This window comes from Eptesicus fuscus, chromosome 17 (assembly GCF_027574615.1).
Source record: "Eptesicus fuscus isolate TK198812 chromosome 17, DD_ASM_mEF_20220401, whole genome shotgun sequence".
NCBI classification, from domain to species: Eukaryota; Metazoa; Chordata; class Mammalia; order Chiroptera; family Vespertilionidae; genus Eptesicus; species Eptesicus fuscus.
In genome coordinates, this window is record NC_072489.1 from 39,246,543 (window position 1) to 39,267,104 (window position 20,562).

Sequence of the window (20,562 nt, forward strand, 5' to 3'; positions counted from 1 at the left end):
TTGTATAGAGTCAAATACAATCTTCAATAGTCACAAATTTACTGGTTTACGTAACGAAAACACCTTATGGTATCATTGGCTTCAGACGCTAGGGAAGTAATGTAGAAAAAGCATGAACTAGGAATCAGGAACCAGATCTACATTCCTGCTTCGCTGCTATTCATTCACCCATCAAATATTTAATGACAGCCTACTCTTTGGGAGAAACTGTATTAGATGCTGGGAGCACCTACCTGCTCGTTATCTTTGTGAACACGTGTGGCTTAATTTTCTTTCAAACCTAAAATGCTAAGGTTTCTGACAGCCTCTTGGAGGGAGAAGCTGCCCAGGCAACCTTGGGACTTGAGGACTTACCTTTCTCTTGGAGGATTAGCTCTTGTCTTGATTTCAAAATAACTTCGTACACACAGTTTTTAAACCGTTGGCCAGCCTCTTATCTGTATTTGGGTCATCTTGACAAAGCCCAAGTGTAGCAATTTCTGCCCAGAAGACGTTAAGAGGCGGAAGTCATGGTCTGGAGAAAAGGTGTACAACTTGCGTCAGTACAGCTAGAGAGCTGTTCCCAGCGAGCAGCCTCCCGTGCCCTCGCACGGGCCTTCCGTCCAATAACACTTCTCCTGCCACTGGCTGGCCCGACGCGTGCAGGATCCTTTGCGCTTCTGGTCTCATAAGCCTCGTAAAAGGATTGCTCATCGGGAACCGGGAGTGATCAGCTTCATGGGGCGGGAAGAACTGTCTTTGCAGCCCAGTTTTCCCAGTGGGTACCAAGGTAACAAGTTTCTTGTTATCTGGCTTCAAAATTGCAATAAGTAAATAGCATTTTTGCTTGCAGCCAAGGTACTTTCCCCCCCCCCCCCCCCCCAAGGGGGAGAGTGAGTTTCTGTAACAACGAGAGAGGAAAGAGCGGGAGAGAAGTATTTGAACACGAATACAGAAAGTTACAACCCTGGGAAGCCTTCTGGTAACTTTACGGAAATGAGCAGCTGGACTCCTCCGCCAAGGCCAATCTGTTGTTTCCAGTCAATGAAACAGAGTTAGAGGTTCCTTCCTAAACGGGCCGGCTAATTTAGCCCCTCCCACGAGCCCGAGGGTCTGTTATATCTCTGTTCCTTGAGAGTACCTCTCTCACTGAGACCGACCACAGCAAGCAGAGGCTGAAAAAAAAAAAAAAAAAAAGAGCAAAGAGGAAGAACACAAAAGCTGCCAGTTATGGAAGATGTAAAGGGTAAGAGCAAAATTGATTTGATCCGAATCCTTAAGGACAAAAAAAAAGGAGAAAACCAAACAAACCCAAAGCCCAGACCAAAAGCAAGTACTTGAAAGAGCAAGAGGCACAGAGCCCTAAATGAACTTTCCCACCCTCTCCTTCTGAGAGGAGGCAGAAAAAGAACTTGGGAAACTTTAAGAAGCAAGCCCGCTGTTTGTAGTCAAGGGTGGCTCTTGAGGCAGCTGAAGGAGCTCATGAATATTCATTACCATTTGTATTCAGATCTGTGTGTATTTTTTTTTTAAAGAGGTAAATGACTTCTTCCGTCCCCTTGCAGTTAAGAGGCAGCCGCCTCATTTATAGTCCAGAGTCATCTTGCTTCGGTCCGGACCTCGGCGTATTTGCTTGAAGATGCTGGGCTCAGGGTGCAGATTTGTTTTGTTCTCTAATTTCCTGCGTGCTTTCCTGTTGTGAAATTAGCAAAGGCTTCTCGGCAGGGAGTTAGAGAAGTTAATGTGGCTAGAAGCTGTCACAACAGGACCCCAGAGTAAGCCTCTTGCAAAAGACTGAAAGCTTCTTGGAAGGAGTGTGGGAGTGTGTGTGGGGGAGTGTGTGTGTGCATGGAGGGAGGCAGCGCAGAGACGGGATGGAGGGCTGAAGAAGAACAGTTTTATCTTAAAAAAGCAAGGCGTATTTAACGGACTATATTTAGATCTTGTCTAAAAACTAGAAGAGCAGCCGGCTTTGCACAAATGGTGTGCAGTCTCTTGTCTTTTACCTCTTTTGGGCATTTTCTGCCAGGACGGAAAGCTAGCTGCTTGCCAGTCCGTGGGAGCCAGGAGGAATCTCTACCGCCGTGTGGGTGTGTAGGGTTGCAAACCGTCTTCATTACCTCTAGTTTCTAATAACTCCACCCGTTTTTATCACATAGAATGCGGAGAAATGAAATGAGCAACAGATTTCTTAATAAGGGTAATAATGATAGCCGTTAACATTTACTAAGTCTGTGCTGGGAGCTGTGCTAAGCATGTTACATGTGTTACTTATTACATCAATTTATGGAATGAGCGCTACGTGACCATCCCCATTTTATGGATGATGGAGTTGAGGTAGTAGGAGAGGAGCTTGCCGTGGGATCGCACGGGAAGTGGTGAGTGTGGATGCCGGCAGCGGGACACAGCAGCCGCGGGCCTTTCTATTGCCTGTGCTGTTGCTCTACTCCCACCGCTCTAACTGCCCTAACACTTGATTCCAGGTTTGCAAACCCTTGAAGCTACTGGGGTAATGCTACTGATGAAATTGCAAGGCTGGGGAGGAATTTGTGCTTTCCTGTCAAGTTCACATTTTTTTTTTTTCTCACTCGGTACTCATGGCCCTTCTCTATGGTAGAGCCCAGCCATTGTCATACTGCCTTTCACAGAAGGGAGAGACTGAGGCCAGGACGGGTTAGGTGACAGGAATCATACAACTAGACTAGACCAGAAATCCCCCGCCTCTGGTTTCTAAGCTGCAGAGCAAGCCCAGTCACCGCTGAACTTCTCTCCCACCCCCAGCTGCTTTCGGTTCCCCCAAAGACCTTGCTTCGTTCCTCCCTCCCAGGCTGTGTTGCAAGGAGCTTAACTCTGCTTCTAAGGCCTATCTGCCTCTCTTCCCGTTTAGTGTGGAGCCATGCTGCCTGGGTTTGAACCCCAGCGCCATCATTTACTGACTGCGTGTCTCATCTATAAAATGAAGATAATATAATATCTACCTAGTAGAGTTGTTGTAAGGACTAAATGAGGGATTCAGACAAGGTTCTCAGAATAGGGCCTTATGCATATAGTACATGCTCAATAAATGTTAGCTGTCGCAATCCCTCCTTCAGGCCTCATCTTGGTTGTTAGACTCGGCTCTTTCTTGAACGTTTCTACACCACCTCACCACTTAATGCCTAAGGTGGCTTGTCATACTTGTCCACATTCCTGCCCTCTGAATTGCCTTCCCTGTCCCCCAACTATAATTTATTTATTTACCATTGGATCTTCAGTGTCTGGAGCAATGTTTAGCACACAATGGGCACTCAATAAATATTTATAAACGTAGTATTCTTTTAGTTGATGTTCATCCAAGAGTCAGGAGGCTGGTTTAAAAAGGAACCTTGGAGTTTGCTGTAGAGCTCCCGCTGGTACATATAGCTCTTGTGCAATCTGTAAAGACATTTCTGAATACACTGAAAAACAAAATGCATCCCTACCGGGTGGGTGATACTCCAAGCTGATACAGCCCCATGCCAGTGTGCCCAGTTTGGCCAGTCTAGCTCTGGCTGAACTGCAGCCCTCATTACCCCTCAGCCAGGGGACAAATGGAGATTTCAGATGCCTCATAGCACAACCTCGATCTCTCTGAACAGAACATCTGGTTCCAGAAATAATGTCTCCTCAGACCCATTTTATTATTTTTATTTTTTATTTTTCCCCAAGCCCCATTTTATAGCACAGTCTGAGACAATGGACTCCGGTATTAGAAGGAAACAAACACTATAAAGGTTGGGCACTGGGTAAAATCATGAAGTACATTACAATTGCTTCCAGCACCCTCGCTTTCCTCTCCCTGGCATACCTTCAAACCAATTTGACAAATATTATTGTGTCTACCATTTGTAAGTCCCTGTGCCAGATGTGTGGGATATAAACAGTTTGCTTACAATCTAGTGGGAAAGACAGACATATATACAACCAACTCTAATTAAATCCAGACTTTGTGAAGTGCTAGTAATAATGGCTGACATTGATTCAGTATTTACTATATGCCAGGCACTGTAATTATGTCATGCATTGTTTCATGTAACCTTCAGAACATACCTATGATTATAGGTTTCTGCATCTCACAGCTGTGGAGGGAAGTTATGTGGCCAAGGCCACACAGCTAATAATAGGCAGAGGGGGCATTCAGACCGATATAGTTAGGCTGCAAAGCCTGGGTTCCTAATGCATTAAGGTCTCCGACCTCCCTAAGCGCTGTGATACAAGTCTAAAGAAAATGCCACGAGAAGCACAATAGGGAGTGATGATTTCTGAGAAAACTTCTCAAAGGATGGGACACTTCAGTGGTTCTAGAAAGATGAGTAGAGTCTGGTGCTGACAGCAAGCCCTTCCTAGTCTAAGCAATGCTTACAGATCTTTTCTCTCTCCTTTCCTGAAACCACAGCCCAGATTTAAGAGTAAAAAGCTCTTTCACCTTTTCCAAGTTCTGAGCACGGAACCTATTTACATGTCCATCCTGGAGTTTTGAAGGCAGAAGTCCCAAGTGTAGTCCCGGCTATAAAGGGTTAGTGGGTTACCAGACATGTAATCCACTACTACCCTTTACAAAGCCATCAGCTGCTGCATATTAAATGATTTCCTTATGATTATCTTGCATGGTCATTAGACACATTTGATAAATAGATTTCACAAATGCCAGCGGTGGGTCTTGCTTTTACTTGGCTACACTGCATTTGAAGAGTATCTTCTCGGGAGCAAGGGCAAAATTGAGGGCAGGCCTAGTGGTGAGGAATCCTCAAGCCTCTTGACGGTTTGGTGGAAGTGCCGAAGACAGAGGCACTAGCTCCGTCTTGGTGAATGTGTGTGAATGCTCCGAGGCAGTGTTTCTCAAACTTTAACACGTATGTGTATCATTGGGGATCTTGTCAAAATGCAGATTCTGATCCAGTAGCTCTGGGGTGGGGCCGGAGATTCTGCATTTCTAACCAACTCAAGTGATGGTCATGCTGCCCTTCCATAGGCCACACTTTGACTAGCCATGTTATAGGGTCTTTGCCTGCCTTAACCTCAGGGCTTATTTTGGTACCAAATGACCAATCCCTCCCCTAGCCATCACTTGGAGTCTCTGATCTGCTATGTCCTTGCAGGGTAACGGGAAGCCTAATTCATTCGTTTGTTCATTTGATTGTTCAGTCAATATATGCCCAGAACGGGAAGTTGAGGCCCCCAATTTGCCATACAGGAAACAAGTCTGAATCTTTTTCGCACAAATTATTCCACAAAGAAGGCCCTGTGTTGGTTTCCCCAAACATCTCCCCTCTTTCTCCAAGGCTCTGGAGTTTCCTAAGTTGCTTTCATTCCCTCCTCGGACCTGAACAGCGCTGGAGCCCTTTGCTGGGTGCGTGGAGGGCCAGGGACCTGGGGCAGCAGGGACCCAGGGCTCTGAGACCGGGAGCAGCGTGCCTGGGCGTCGTCTCCACGCTGCACAAGTGACGTGGGGAATGTCCCAGGCACAAAGGCGGGGAGAGAGGACTGAATTTTTTTAGGTTTGGAAAATTGAAGGAATTATGAGGAAAAAATAAGTTGGAGAAAGGAAGACGGGAGAATTTGCCTAACATGTTTTCATCCTGCAGTTTTTGTGTCAGAATATAAAAATGACGTTGGAGACCCAGGAACAATGGCAGCACACACCCTACATAAAGAGGCATTTCCTTTTGATTCACAGGAAGAATGTAGACAATTCCTTCATGTCTCTGAGGGTGTTGTTTCCTTTTGATTCATAGGACTAATGTAGACAATTCCTTCATGTCTGTGAGGATGTACGTAATATGGCACATGTCCACTAAAGAAAATATGAAAATATAAATTAGGGGAGAGGAGAAAAAAATCACTCGTGATAATACTTTAGTGTATTTCCTTGCAAGTCCTTTTACTATGCTGGGTTTTTCTCGATTATAGCATTTACTTGACTAGGACCTTGAAAATTTATGAGGTGGCATTGTGATCATTAGGCTGCATATATGTACAATTTAAAAGCCTGGCTTTTAGTGTAGCAGTGAAAGTCAGGCTTTTTAAATTGTACATATATGCAGCAATCGTACAGCATAGTCTTTATTAGCATGATTTTTATAGCTACATCGTTCATTTAAATGTTCCCCTGTTGCCCTAGCCAGTTTGCTCAGTGGCTAGAGCTTTGGCCCGTGGATTGAAGAGTCCTGGGTTCGATTTTGATGAAGGGCACGTACCTCGGTTGCAGGCGCCAGCACAGCCCTAACCAGGGGCTGTGCTGGAGGCAACCAAGCAATGTGTCTCTGTCACATCGATGTTTCTCTTTGTCTCTCCCCGCTCCCTTCTATTCTCTCTGAGAAAAAAAAAAAATCAATGGAAAAATATCCTCTGGTGAGGATTAACAAAAATAATAAAAAGAAAATATTCCCCTGTTGTTGAACGTTTAGGTTGTTGCCATTCCAGTAAACATCTTTGCGCATGGCGTTGTTCCATATACAGGCTTGCATGCTGAGGATGGAGTCCCAAAAGTACAATTACTGGATTAAAATTTGTAAATGTTTTTTAAAGTTCTTGATTACTATTGCCAAGTTACTGTCCCTAAGAGTAGATCCTTCATGTTCCCACAAGCAAGACCTGTTTTGCTGAGCTTCTGACAGTTTTGGTGTTTTTGTTCTTGTTTTTAAAATAATCTTACCTACTTGGATGTTGTTTTAGTTTGTATTTCTTTAATTACCAGTAAATTTGACATTTTCCACATAATGTGCTGCTTCTTTTATATTATGTCAGTTTGCATCCCTTGCCTGTTTATTATTTATTTGGATTTTGTGTTTTTAAATTAATTTATGTGAGCTCTTCATAAAATAAAGATATTCAAGTTTTTCGGCCATAATTGCTTTTCTGAATCTTCTCTGAGTGTTTTTATACAGAGACATATAGCTAAGAATAGAGCCAATACATTTTTATATGTGGTGTGGTAGTTTTAAAAGTAGTTTAATATTGCATTAAAAAATATATATGTTTTTATTGATTTCAGAGAGGAAGGGAGAGGGAAAAAGAGATAGAAACATCAATGAAGAGAAAGAATCATGGATCAGCTGCCTCTTGCACGCCCCACACTGGGGACCTCCTGGTTCATAGGTCGACACTCAACCACTGAGCCACATCGGCCTGGCTAATAGTGCATTTTTATTGTCTCTTTAATCCAGGATAATACTTTATAAAGTTCCAAGTGATTGTTATTTTGCTTAAACCATTAATTTTAATTAATTTTATTTCATAATAGATAATATAGCTTTATAATTTCTGAGGCTTCTTTGTATCTAAGCATGTAGTGAATTTTTAGAAATCTATGAACACTTGTGAAAAAGATATATTCTGTTTTTAAGATACAAAATTAGATATTGGTAAATCTATTCAGTCATTTCGATTATGTGGCAGTCTCTCCTCAATCATAATTTTCTCCTATGTAAAATTATAGTATATATGCATTTACTTTTGTGTACTTTTATTGATACCTATGAGAATTTAAGTTTCAGGATAAAAGCAGATGTGAATTATTTTTATAATGGCTTATTGGAAAAGGGAGGGGTAATGAGATTGGGAGTATAAAAGGAATGTAAAGTAGATGCAGAGAAAGAGTTTTGGGAAAGATAAAAGATAGGAATTCGTGCGTGGGTATGGTCCCTAGTCCTGGTCTGTGATCAGGGACATATTCCCCGGCTGTCTGCAGCAGGCTCTGCCCGCCCCCCCCCACCCAGCCACCCACCTTCGGTTCCCTGTTCGCCATTGGGTGATTGGAGCCTGGCCTTGATGACTCGGAGAAGGGACTGAGAGGTTGGCTGTTCTGCCCACTCGCCGGCCCTGCCCCCCCCCTCCTCCATTGCCACCCACTCTGGTTCCATTCGCCATCCCGCAATCAGAGCCTGACAGCCCGGGGATGAAACCGAGAGGTGGTCAGTGTGCCTCATAGTGATTGGTTGAGCGGTCGTTCTGGCCGTTCCACTGTTAGGCTCAATTTGCATATTAGTCTTTTATTATATAGGATTCTAGATAGAATCCTTTATTAGATATATGATTTGCAAAAAATCTTATCCCATTTCATGGGTTTTATTTTCATTTTTTCAGGGGTGTTGTTTGCAGCACAACCATTTTAAATTTTGATGATGTCCAGTTTATCTATATTTTGCTTGGTTGATTGTGTTTTTGGTGTCCTATCTAAAAAATCCATTGCCCAATCCAAGTCATGAAGATTTCATTGGTGTTTTCTTCAAAGAATTGTGCAGTTTTAGCCATTATGTTTAGGTCTTTGATCTATTTTTGAGTAATTTTTGTGTATGGTATGAGGTAGGGGCCCAATTTTATGTGAATATCCAGTTGTCCCAGCACAATTTGTTGAAATGACTATTCTTTTCCCCAGTGAATTGTCTTGGCATGCTTGTTGAAAATCAATGGACTGTAAATGTGAGGGTCTATTTCTGGACTCTCAGTTCTCTTCCATAATCTGTCTGTCCTTGTGTCAGTTCCACACTACCTTGGTTACTATAGTTTTTGAAATCAAGAAATATGAGATTTCCAACTTTGTTTTCTTTTTTCAAGATTGTTTTGGCTATTATGGGTCCCTTGAATTCCATATGAATTTGAGGATCAGTTTGTCAATTTCTACCAACAAGTCAGGTGGGATTTTCATTTTATTTTTGATGTATCCTTTGTAAAACATTGGCTTTGAAAATCCAATTTGAGTCTATCTTCATGGAGGAATTTAGTTCACATTTACTTTACTCACCATTCTTCTTTTATTCTCCCTTTGTATATATATTTCTACAAAGCTGTGGATAACAGGCATCTTATTTTTATTCTTATCTATGGATAACTTAAATAGTAAAAGAAAAATATTCCTGAGCTTCAGTTTATCTTAATAGCAAAGTAAAGAACAATAGTTACTTTTGACGCTGTTATGAAAGGCAATAATTCAAGAGTTTTTGTTCCCTGTGTCTTCCTTTCTTATTTTATTTAATCTGATATTATACAATCCTATATTGAAAATTCTATTAGTCATTTATTTCACAGGGTTTCTACTTTTTATTTAGATATTAATAATCAAATTCAACACTCCATGAATATAATTCTTCAAAAAAGTTCTTTTCTCACTATGCCTTTCTTCATTCTTGAAGTCTTTTTAAAACATATATATTGTTAATTTGCTTACATATTTATTTTATCTCTTCTTTTATTTTTTTTTAATATATTTTATTGATTTTCCACAGAGAGGAAGAGAGAGGGATAGAGAGCCAGAAACCTCGATGAGAGATAAACATCGATCAGCTGCCTCCTGCACACCCCACACTGGGGCTGTGCCCGCAACCAAGGCACATGCCCCCGACCGGAATCGAACCTGGGACCCCTGAGTCCGCAGGCCGACGCTCTATCCACTGAGCCAAACCGGTTTTGGCAATTTTATCTCTTCTTTAAAAAAAGATTTTAAATTGATTTTTAGAGGAGTGAGAAAGGGAGAAGGAGAGAGAGAAACATCAATGGGCTGCCTCCTGCATGCCCCTTACCAGGGATCCAGCCCACAACCTGGGCTTGTGCCCTGACCAGGAATCAAACCTGAAACTTTTCAGTGCATGGGACGATGCCCAACCAACTGAGCCACACTGGCCAGGGCCATTCTTGAGGTCTTAATTTTGGTTTCTTTCATAGAGAGTGACAACTTATATAAATATAGATAAGAAATCTTATCTCCCTAAAGTAATTGGAGATAGTCCTCCATTGTCTTGAGAAACTTGATGCTAGAAAGAAGTTTGAGGACAATTAGCTTTCAACCTGAATGTCTTTTTCTGTTCTCTATTCCTGATGTTTATACTCTTCACAGTAGCATAGCTTAGCATAGACTTCTTTTCATAAATTTTGCCTCGAATATGGTAAACCTGCTTGATTTCTAAATTCAGGACTTTTTAGGAGCAAGAAAGATTTCTCTTGTCATAACTTTGATCAATGTTTCTGTTTTGTTTGTTTTTCCTTTTTAGGAACCAATTATTTGGATTTCTTATCTTTAAAATTCTTTCTTTTCTTTCTCTTCTCTTCTCCTTCTCTTCTCTTCTCTTCCTTCCTTCCTTCTCTTCTCTTCTCTTCTCTTCTCTTCTCTTCTCTTCTCTTCTCTTCTCTTTCCTCCTTCCTTCCTTTCCTTCATTTACTTTTCTTTGTATTCAGAGAATATTTTCCCAAGATTGTACTCTACATCACTGATTCAATTTTCCTTAATTATCTCCAATATAAACTTTCATTCAGTTACAATGTTTTTGGTTTCCATGAAATCTTTTTATCTTAGTTTGCTCTGTTCTCACAGCAACATCCTCTTGTGTCTAACTAAAAAATAAACAAAGAAAGATTTCCCATTCTTTCCTACATCATATCTATTTTGGAGGAAAGCTTTTCCTCTTGTTCTTTCTACTTTATTGCAAAATTTATGTAATCTAACCCCTTATCCTGGAAAAAAAAAGAAATTCCTTTTGTGTGTGTGCAAATGAATATATGAATTTTCATCTTATTCTAACAAGACTTAAGGAAGCATTTGGGGAAATTCATTACTATCCAGTATTAGAGAGGGTGGGAATGCATATTCTAACCTTGGCTCCCTCAGATTCTGTTTGCATCCTGGAAGAATGCAATCACCAAATGCTAGATTCCCCTTCTATGTGTGAGAAGATAGTTTTCTAGCCAAAAATGCTCATTCAGATCCAAGAAAGAAAACAAAAGTCCTGTCGCCATATAGCCATATTTCAATGCTTCAGAGGATAGAGAGGCTAGGACTGTCAGAATTCTGTCAATATTGTTGTGCAGAGACATAAAGACATTCAGAAAGGAACCTTCTCTGGGCCCATTTTCTTGCTTTTGCCCCTTTCCCACTGAAAGCCAACCTCTGTTGAACTGGGAAGTGAACTCTTGTTTCATTTAGTGTCTTGCCCAAGTAATGCCTTTTGTTGGAGATCACTTGTCAAAGTCTCTTTATACTTATGGTGGACACATGGCTGTCAGTTTACAAAGACAACAACCAATACCCAAACAAACAAAACAAGCCCAGGGTTTCCCAAAGAGTTCCCATCCTGCTCTGCTGCTCTTCTCTCATAGAGCATTTTTTTTGTTCCCAAGCTGATGGGTGCTGGGAGGGCCAACTAAGTCCTCTACTTACTTGGCCCTGGTCATGCCACTGTGTCTCAGAAGAGGTGATACTGGCCATTAATACCATTTTTTAATTCTAATGCCTGGGCATTTTATTTGGAGGGAAAAAAACCATTTCTTTTAAGATACAGATGTAAATTTTCACAAGAATGTGGGAGGGTTTGGCAAAGTATTTTCTTTTATGTTATCATTATACTCAGTGGTCATAAGATTTGGCTTTATGAGTCTGGTATTAGTCTAGGACAGTGATGGCGAACCTATGACACGCGTGTCAGCACTGACACGCGTAGCCATTTCTGATGACACGCGGCTGCATGCCGAGGATGAAACATTTGCTGCTCCTGAGGATGAAACATTTGCCACTAGAGTCTTGGAGTTAGTTTTTTCCTCAAAGTGACATACTACCCGAGTTATGCTCAGTTTTTTGGCGAAGTTTGACACACCAAGCTCAAAAGGTTGCCCATCACTGGTCTAGGGAATGAACCAAGAAGTTAATGAGCAATGGGGGCGGGGGGAGACAAGTATTGGGCTCCTGAAATGGTCCAGTAGGTTAGAGATGATGGGGACCTGCACCTAAGGCATTAAATGGGAGGGACTAGATTTAGACAATATTCCCGAGGTAGAGTGTTAGGTGGTATGTTGGGAGGGAAAGAGAGAAAGATGTCAAGACATTTTCAAGTTCAGATTTGGATGACTGGGTCAATAAATGTTTATATATAAGGCTGGGAATCGGGGAGGGGTGTCGATTTGGCAGGGGAAGAGAGATATAAGTTCATCCTAGCACATGCTCAATCTGAATATTTAAAAGAAGACATCAAGGAAGAGATATTCTGTTGGTTGCTAGAAATTTGGGTCTAGAGCTTGGAGAGGTCTGGTGGAAATTGAGAGATAATGGGAGCTGGAGTTGGAGCATGGAGTCAGTGGTTAAAAGTATGGGCATGGATAAGTCACCCTGGGAAGTATAGAAAATGAAAACAAAGAGGATGAAGAATGAGACCTAAGGAAATACCAATATTAATAAAAGGATGGGAAGAGAAAGAACTTAAGAGATTCAGAAAGAATGCTAGAAAGGCAGTTTCTCGAGAAAGCCAAGGAGAGAGTCTGAACCTTGTAGCCAAAGGAAAGGGTGTTTTGAGAAAAGTATCAAGAAGAAGTTCCAGAGTTGCAGAATAGGCAAGAAAGAAAATGAGAATTTTCTCCTCCTCTTCGAGCATACTTCCTCCTGCCGTCTACCCCTACCCCACAGTGTAATTAATGTATTTGGGAATTGAGATGCATTTTATAATGTTTCCTACCCACAGTTTCTTTATCCCTCCACTCTCCAAAGAACTCCCCAAAACTCTAATGGTACATTTTAAAATGAGATGAATATGGTGATTGTGTTTGAAAATTTGGAGCTTATAGTGTCCTTGGTGAAAACAGATTTATTTAACCATATTAAGAGGTTAAAGAGCAGAACCTAAGAAAGTAGGAGCAGTGAGCTGGTGGAGGGAAGGAGAGAGCTGACTTGTGGGATGAGTCAGATCAAGGGAAGAATGTTAAGGCTAGAGTGAACTTACTTATGTTTGATAGATAAGAGCCAGCAAAAAGGAGATGTACTCATCATTCAACAAATATTTGTTTAGCAAAGAGTATGTGTCAAGCCCTTTTCTAGGCACTGAGGATACAGCAGGAAACAAAACAAAATCCGTAACCTCATAGGGCTTATATTCTGGGTGGAGGGGATACAGACAATAAGCAAAAAAAAAAAAAAGTAAAATGTATGGTATATTATGTGATGATAAGTACTAAGGAGAAAATTAAAGCAGGGAAGGGGGAGTAAGAAATGTTGGGAGATTACAATTTTAGAAAGTATGTTAAAATAGAAGGTGATTTAAAAAAAATATTTGTATTGATTTCAGAGAGGAAGGGAGAGGGAGAGATAGATAGAAACATCAGTGATGAGAGAGAATCATTGATTAGCTGTCTCCAGCACGTCCCCTACTGCAGATCAAGCCCGCAACCTGGGCATGTGCCCTTGACAGGAATCAACCTAGGATCCTTCAGTCCGAAGGCTGACACTCTATTCACTGAGCCAAACCAGCTAGGGCTAGAAGGTGATTTTGAAGAAAGACCTCGAAGAGGTGAAGATGTGTCTGTCTCCAGGAAGTACATTTCAAGCAAGCAAGTCAAAAGTTCTGAAGAGAAATTAGATGTTTAAGAAACAGCAAGGAAGCCATGTTGCTGGGTTGGAGAGAGCAAGGAGGCGAGAGCTGAGAGGTGGGTTTGGTCTAAACAGATCTGGTGCCTTGCAGACCACTGCTTAGCCTTTGCATTTCTAGATGGTGGAATAGGAAACCACTGTGAGTTTTGAGAACAGGAGTGACTTGATCAATTTGCATTTCAATAGGATCATGCTGGCTGCTATATAAAGGATAAACTGAAAGGGGGCAAGGGCAGAAGGGGAGAGACCAGTTGGGAGAGAACTTCAGTTATGCAGGTGAGACACGTTTCTAGTTCTAGGTGGTAGCAGTAGAAGCAGTGAGAAGTGATTGGATTTTGGATCTATTCTGAAGACAGAGCCGATGGTATTTTCTGATGGAATCTGGCTGGGACACAAAGGAAAAGGAAACTAACTGCAAAGTTTTGGGCCTTACAAGAAACTGGAACAGTAGAGTTGCATTGAGCTGAGATGGAAAGACTGTAAGAGGAACAGGTTTGAATGGGAAGATTAGGATCTCAGTTGGGATGTTTTAAGTTTGAGATGTCTAGTTGATAAGAAATGCCTATTTGACATGGAGATTTTGAATTGAGCAAATGAATATATAAGTCTGGAGTTAAATTTGGGTCCTCAGGTGGTGCTTAAACTCAGTGAGACTGGATTTCAATATAATGAAACTGGATGAGATCACCAAGGGAATGAGTGTACATAGAAAAGAAGTTTCAAGTCCTGAGCCTTGAAGTCTGGGGACAAGAGGAGAAACCATCCAAGATGACAGAGAGAGGGGGGTGGGGAGTTGGGCTGGTGGGGTGGAGAGTAGAGGGGGGGTAAACCAGGAGAGCATGGTGTAAACTGGGAACCAACTAAAGAGAATTTCATGAAGAGGATGTGGTCAGCTGAGTCTAATGCTGCTCATGGGTCAAATCAGGTGAAACTGCGAACTGACCAGCGAATTTAGCAGTGGAGGTTGATGGTGATCTTGATAGGCGCACTTTTGGTGGCATGCTGGGAGCAAAATTCTCACTGGAGTTAATCCTATTGCTTTCTCCCCCCACCCCCCACCCGCCCCTTCTCCGTCCCCCTCCTGTCTCCCGGAACCAAGGAGAAATAAGTGACATCTGAAGAACATGATTTAGTGTGCGGGTGGCATGGTTCCTCAAAGGAAATTCAGAGTTGTGGTACCAGAAGGGGAAATGGATTCTTGGCAGACAATACAGCAATGTTCACTTCAGCTAGAAATAGCCTATTTCTGTCCTGTGTATCCTTTTTACAGCCTCTACCATAAGCTATCTGTGAAATGTCTTAGGAATGGAAACTTTTATGGGAAGGTGTGTAGCCTGCTGCTGAAAGACCATCTACATTGCAAACATTTTCTGCGAAAGAAAAGCAGAGGCTCTAGGGCCAGGAAGTGCATCTTTCACAAATGTGTCTTTCCCAGTGAGCTCGATCCAGGACTTAAGAGTGTGAAGACAGCCCAAATTCCAGGCGCCAACCTACTGTTGCATTCCCCAGACTTGCCTTATGGCTTCAGAGGGTATATCTGTTTGCAAAACCCAATGATTTGGAAGACTTTACCCTTTAAGGGAATCTAGAGTCCAGCAGGAGTAGGAAATCACTATTTAAATGTGGTCCAGGTATCTCTGCATTTGGCATTTCAAAAAGAATGTTAATGCTGGAAGAAACTTGAGCTTCTCAAACCGCTTCACTAAAATAAAATTAATTATGATTGCTATCTTTTAAAATCACATAAATAATACAATTTTATTATAGAAAATTTGGAGTATATAAAGAGCAATTAAGAAAATAAAACTTCTCTGTAAGTTCACTATTCATAACCCTTTGTCATGGAACTTCCCAGTCATTCCCTTATCCTCCTCTCTCCTACTTTTTATTGTTTATTATTATTTGTTTTCTAAAAATTTTGGGCCACGTTATGCATACTGATTGTAATCTTCTATTTTACTTTATAATTTGTCATGACAAGCGGATGGCTTTTACCACATAAATTTTAATTGCTGCGGGTAGTATTGTATCATTTGAACATATACCAATATTTAACTATTTCCTTTTGTAGAACATATAGGAAATTTCTAAATATTTTTCTGTTATAAATAATTGCTTGTGGATTGATCTCAGTGCATGTCTTTGAAGATTTCTTTAGGACAAGTTCCTAAAAGTAGAATTTCCAAATTGCTTTCCAAATTACAGTAGCATGTGAGTGACAGAAACACTGAAGTCTCGAGTTGGGAAGGAGTGTGCCCAACTTGCCCAGCTGGTTGGTGGCTGAGTGAGTTTTGGAGGACAACTCCTCTGCCTTTTAAAAGACCCTTTTTCTTGATAACGTGCTTCCTGTTACATTTAACTCTCCTGCTATTGATGTCTTGTAGGACTCCTTGGACCTTGATGACATATAATTTTTCCTGCAAACTCTGTAGCTCCCACTCATGCTGGGCTAGTTCTCCAATTCATCCGTGGGCATAATCTGAACAATTAGAGATAGACTTTTTTTTTTCATGAGAGGAGATGGTGTTCCTTAGATACTTTTCCCCTTTTGGGCTATAAATGTTGCCAGTGTTAGTCAAGCGCATTGGACATAGCCTCACACACCTGAAGCATTTCTGAGGTTTCCTTAACCTCTTTTTAACCTTTCTGGTTATATATTTTCGCTCCAAAAACCCTACCTCACAATAGGACTTCTCTATAGGAAGGCCATCTCTCAGTGGACTCGAGTGATTGAATCCCCATCATACCCTAGCTGTAGTTCACGTTGATTCACCCCAACCCATCCAACCAGGCTGTGTGAGGTGGTGGGGAATGAAGGAACTTTTCTCTACCCTTCTAGTTGGTCTTATAACTAAATCAACATTAGACAGATTAACAAGAGAAAATAATCAAATTAAATTACATACAAACATATGGGAACCCCACATACATGAGAGAATCAGAGACCTCACATACATGAGAGGTGCAGAGACAGAAAGTTAAAATGAGGTATATATGGCATTCTGAGCTAAGGATGAGATAAGGCATGTCAGGCTTCAAAGAGGAGGAAGATCATTTTCAGGATAAGAAGAGCAGATATTCAGTAATTATATGTCTGCCTTGCACTATAGGTAGGTCACAAAAAGTTACTTCTGGTAATAACTCTTATTATGGGAAAGGCCCCTAATTTAAATTCTTTAAAAAAATACACTTCATTGATTTTTTACAGAGAGGAAGGGAGAGGGATAGAGAGTTAGAAACATCGATGAGAAAGAAACATCGATCAGCTGCCACTGGGGATGTGCCCGCAACCAAGGTACATGCCCTTGACTGGAATTGAACCTGGGACCCTTCAGTCCACAGGCTGACGCTCTCTATCCACTGAGCCAAACCGGTTAGGGCCCTAATTTAAATTCTTTCAGGGAGAGGTAAAAATTTCCCATGAGCCTGTAGGGAAATTGCCTTCAGCTCAAAATAATCCACATGCCAAAACGGCAATCTTACCCAGCTGGTGTTGTGCAGTGGTTGAGCATTGACCTGTGAAACAGGAGGTCACAGTTCGATTTCTGATCAGGGCATATGCCCAGGATGTGAGCTTGATCCCCATTGGGGAGTGTGCAGGAGGCAGTTGGTCAATAATTCTCTCTTATCATTGATGTTTCTATCTCCCTCTTTCTTCCTCTCTGAAATCAATAAATATATATTTAAAAACAAACAAACAAAAAATCCCGGCACAATCTTAAGGAGGCCTGCTCTGAGCTCCTTCAGCAGAAGCACAGCAGGGCCGTCCTGTTAGAGCAGGTTGTCCTGATAGCTCTTCCATACGGGAAACTTTTAAAAGGCAATAGCATTTGGCCAATTCTTAACCTATAACTTCCCCAATTTTTCAAATATATTTCTTAGTCTTAACCATTTGAAATGGACAGTTTTGTAGGTCAAAAACTGTCAAGTATTGGCAATATCTTAAGATTCATCCTAATATGTAAAATGATCCCTGATGTCAAGAATATGCTATAGAAAATATCCCACTTTATCTTCAAGATAAATTTTGGAAGGCCTGCCATGATTCCCAAGCACCCAATCAGGGCTATATTTCTCACATAACAAAAAGCAAAGTTGTTTTTTAATCTTCAACTGAGGATACTTTTTCCATTGCTTTGTAGAGAGAGTGGAAGAGAGGGAGTGAAGTTGAGAGAGGGAGGGAGAGAGAAACATAGATGTGAAAGAGTCACATTGATTGGTTGCCTCTCGCATACACCCAGACCCAGCTGGGGATCGAATCTGCAACCCAGGTACGTGCCCCTTGACTGAGAATAGACCCTATGACTCTTCAGTGGGCAGGTCGACACTGTAACTACTGAGCCACCCAAGCCAGGGCAAATGTCAAAATTTTTTTATTTAAAAATGTCCTTTGTTGTTGAAAAGATGGAGGAAATTAATATTCCCAAATTATTGGTGAGAGTGCAATAAGTAAACTTTCCTAGAGGGAAATTTGACTTATTATTATTAAAAAAAAGTCCACATTCTGACCCAGCACATCTTTGAGAACCTAGGTGAAGCAGCCTGGATGCATGTATAGATGTACCCACAGGATATTTATTAGAGCATTGTTTATAATAGTGAACAACTGGAAATAACCTAAAGCAATATATATCCATACATGAAACAATGATTAAGTGATGTAAAAGAGTTTCCAATAATAAGAGAAATAATCATTGTTAAGAGAAAAACAAATTATGAAGTTAAACAACCAAGACACATTTTATTAAAAAAAAAGTTAATAAATGTAGATATTAAAAATGCACAGGAGGAAGACTAGCAAGATATACAGTGAAATACTAAAAATACTTTATGGGTAATTAAATGAGAGTACATTTTATTTTTCCTCTTTTATGCTTCATTGTATTTTCCAAATTTTTAATAGTGAGCATATAATAGTTTTGCAATCATAAAAACACAATTAGTTTTATTTAGAAAACTTTGTCATGGAAATATTTTTTAAAATATATTTTTTTATTGATTTTAGAGAGAAAGAGGAAGAGAGAGGGAGAGAGAGAAACATCAATGTGAGAGAAAAACATTGAGTGGTTGCCTCTTGTACGTAACCTGAATGCTCTCTCCCTCCCATATGCTCTGGGAATTGAACTGGTGACTTTTGAATACATGAGAAGACCTCATCAACCAGGGCTGTCATGGAAATATTTTAATGTTAAATGGAAAAAACCTCCTTTCAACAATACTAATTGACTAGTAAAAATTAAGCATGTTTAGAATAAATATGTGAAACACAGTAAATTACCTGTTAGCTTTATTTTAAATTTTCAAATAAAATTTGGGTGTTAATTCTCACAAGTCTAGAAATATAAGACATCTCCTTGCTTTCTGAGAGCCAATGCTGTAACAGAATATCTGAAAATGAGATATGAATAGCCTAGAAAAAAATTAATTCCTCACAAAAGGAAATTTGAAATAACAGAAGTCAGTAAAAATAAGAATGAAACTGGAATGAGGAAATTATCTTGGATTAAAAAAAGAATGTGTTTACAACCCTGAAAACCATTAAACTCTTGGAATATCAACTTATTAAGATTGGCAGCGATTTTCCTCTGTCTGCCTTGTAAATGAAGTTTTCCAGCAATGACAACAGCTCCATTAGGGGACATGAAATCAAACAACAGTCTCAAAGCAGAAGAGACCTTGATAATTACTTAGTTCAGTGGCTCCTGGATTTTTTAAATTGATATACTGGCAGAATTTTTTTAAAAAAAGATATCAATATTAATTTTTACCAAAGTGATACATGCATATACAGGGTGGGGCAAAAGTAGGTTTATAGTTGTGAGTAAGCGAGTTTATTCTTATATTATTTATTAATTATTGTCTTATTTTCCATACAAGCAACTGTAAACCTAATTTTGCCCTGCCCTGTAATTAAAAGTCAAGTTTAATAAGTCATAATAAAGAAACTGCCTTCACCTGTCCCATTACTTTCTACCTTATGTCTACCCTTAAGTCCTATTCTCTGGAATAGCCACTTTTATTCTTTTTAGGATTTCTTCTGGTATTTGTGCTTACACTGCTAATTCAGATGTTACTTGTTGCTTTCATGTTGTGGTAGCTGAGTACTTTGCTTTCTGACATTATTTCCGCAGGGGTTGCCCTCTCCACACCATCTCTATATAGTGATATCACAATTTTCAGTTAAATCAATATCTAGTTTTTATCTTACTAGTATCATGTCTAGGTCAGTATTATTTGTACCTTAGATTTCCTTTCCTGTATGACTTTTTATTTTTACTTGCATTATTAATAAGGCCTCATTTCTTCATCTGCTTAGTTTTCCATGTTTCTATTAGTAATTCTTTTTATAAATACTTCAATATAATTTCTTGCATAGTCAGCAATCTTTTCTTTATTATCCTTCTTCTTTTCTATTATTTTTTTGTTTGTTAATCCTCACCTGAGGATATTTTTTCCATTGACTTTTAGAGAGAGTGGAAGGGACGGAGGGAGGGGAAAGGGATGAGAGGCAGAGAGGGAAAGAGAGAGGGGGGAAAGAGAGAGAAAGAGCGAAACATTGATGTGAGAGAGACACATTGATTGGCTGCCTCCCACACAAACTGCCGCCAGGGCTGGATATCTAACCTGCAACCCAGATATGTACCCTTGTCCGGAAATTGAACCCACAACCCTTTAGTGTGCTGACCAACACCCTAACCATTGAGCAACACCGGGCAGTGTTTACCTTATTTTTTAAAACCTCCTTTCTAAAACTGTTGTCCTGTTCTGGCTGCTTTTCTGGTTTGTTGCATAGTTGTCTTCCTGAGTTTCCTTTTATCTTTCTTGTATGCTGATTCTCAGTTTGTATAACATCTCTTCCTCTTTCTAGGTTCACTACCTCATTTGGGTGGAACACATCCTGTAGTAACTTCCTGAGAAAAGGTGTACTAGAGTAAAAATGAAGAGGCCTTTATGTCTTTTTTTTTTTTTTTTGAGGCCTTTATGTCTTTTAGAATTTTAAAGTCCAATGTTATTCCTACTTTAATTACTTTTTTTTTCCATCTGTTTCTCCCACCGTAAATGTTTCTAGGAAGCATTTAGGATTTTTTTCTTTATCCATTATGCACTAAAAATTAATGTACTTTGGTGTGTGTTTATTTTCATCTGTTGTGTTGAGTATTCAGTTCCTTCCATCTGGCAACCTAGATCTTACATTTCTGAGAAATTTTCTCATATGGTTTCTT

At 40.3% G+C, this 20,562-nt stretch overlaps 1 protein-coding gene across 4 annotated transcripts in view; it reads left to right on the top strand.

Annotated features, from left to right (window-relative positions):
- Nucleotides 1–715: 715 nt before the first annotated feature.
- ENTPD1 (ectonucleoside triphosphate diphosphohydrolase 1) overlaps nt 716–20,562 on the top strand; it is a 94,457-nt gene continuing 74,610 nt past the window's right edge. The window contains exon 1 of one of the 4 annotated variants that reach the window (XM_054729381.1): nt 716–769. In XM_054729381.1, the coding sequence (XP_054585356.1) occupies nt 718–769 (52 nt within the window). In that variant the 5' untranslated portion in view covers nt 716–717. Of the gene's footprint in view, nt 770–1,077; nt 1,226–20,562 lie in introns of those variants that run through there. The other 3 variants (XM_054729383.1, XM_028149111.2, XM_028149113.2) reach the window with 3 other exon arrangements.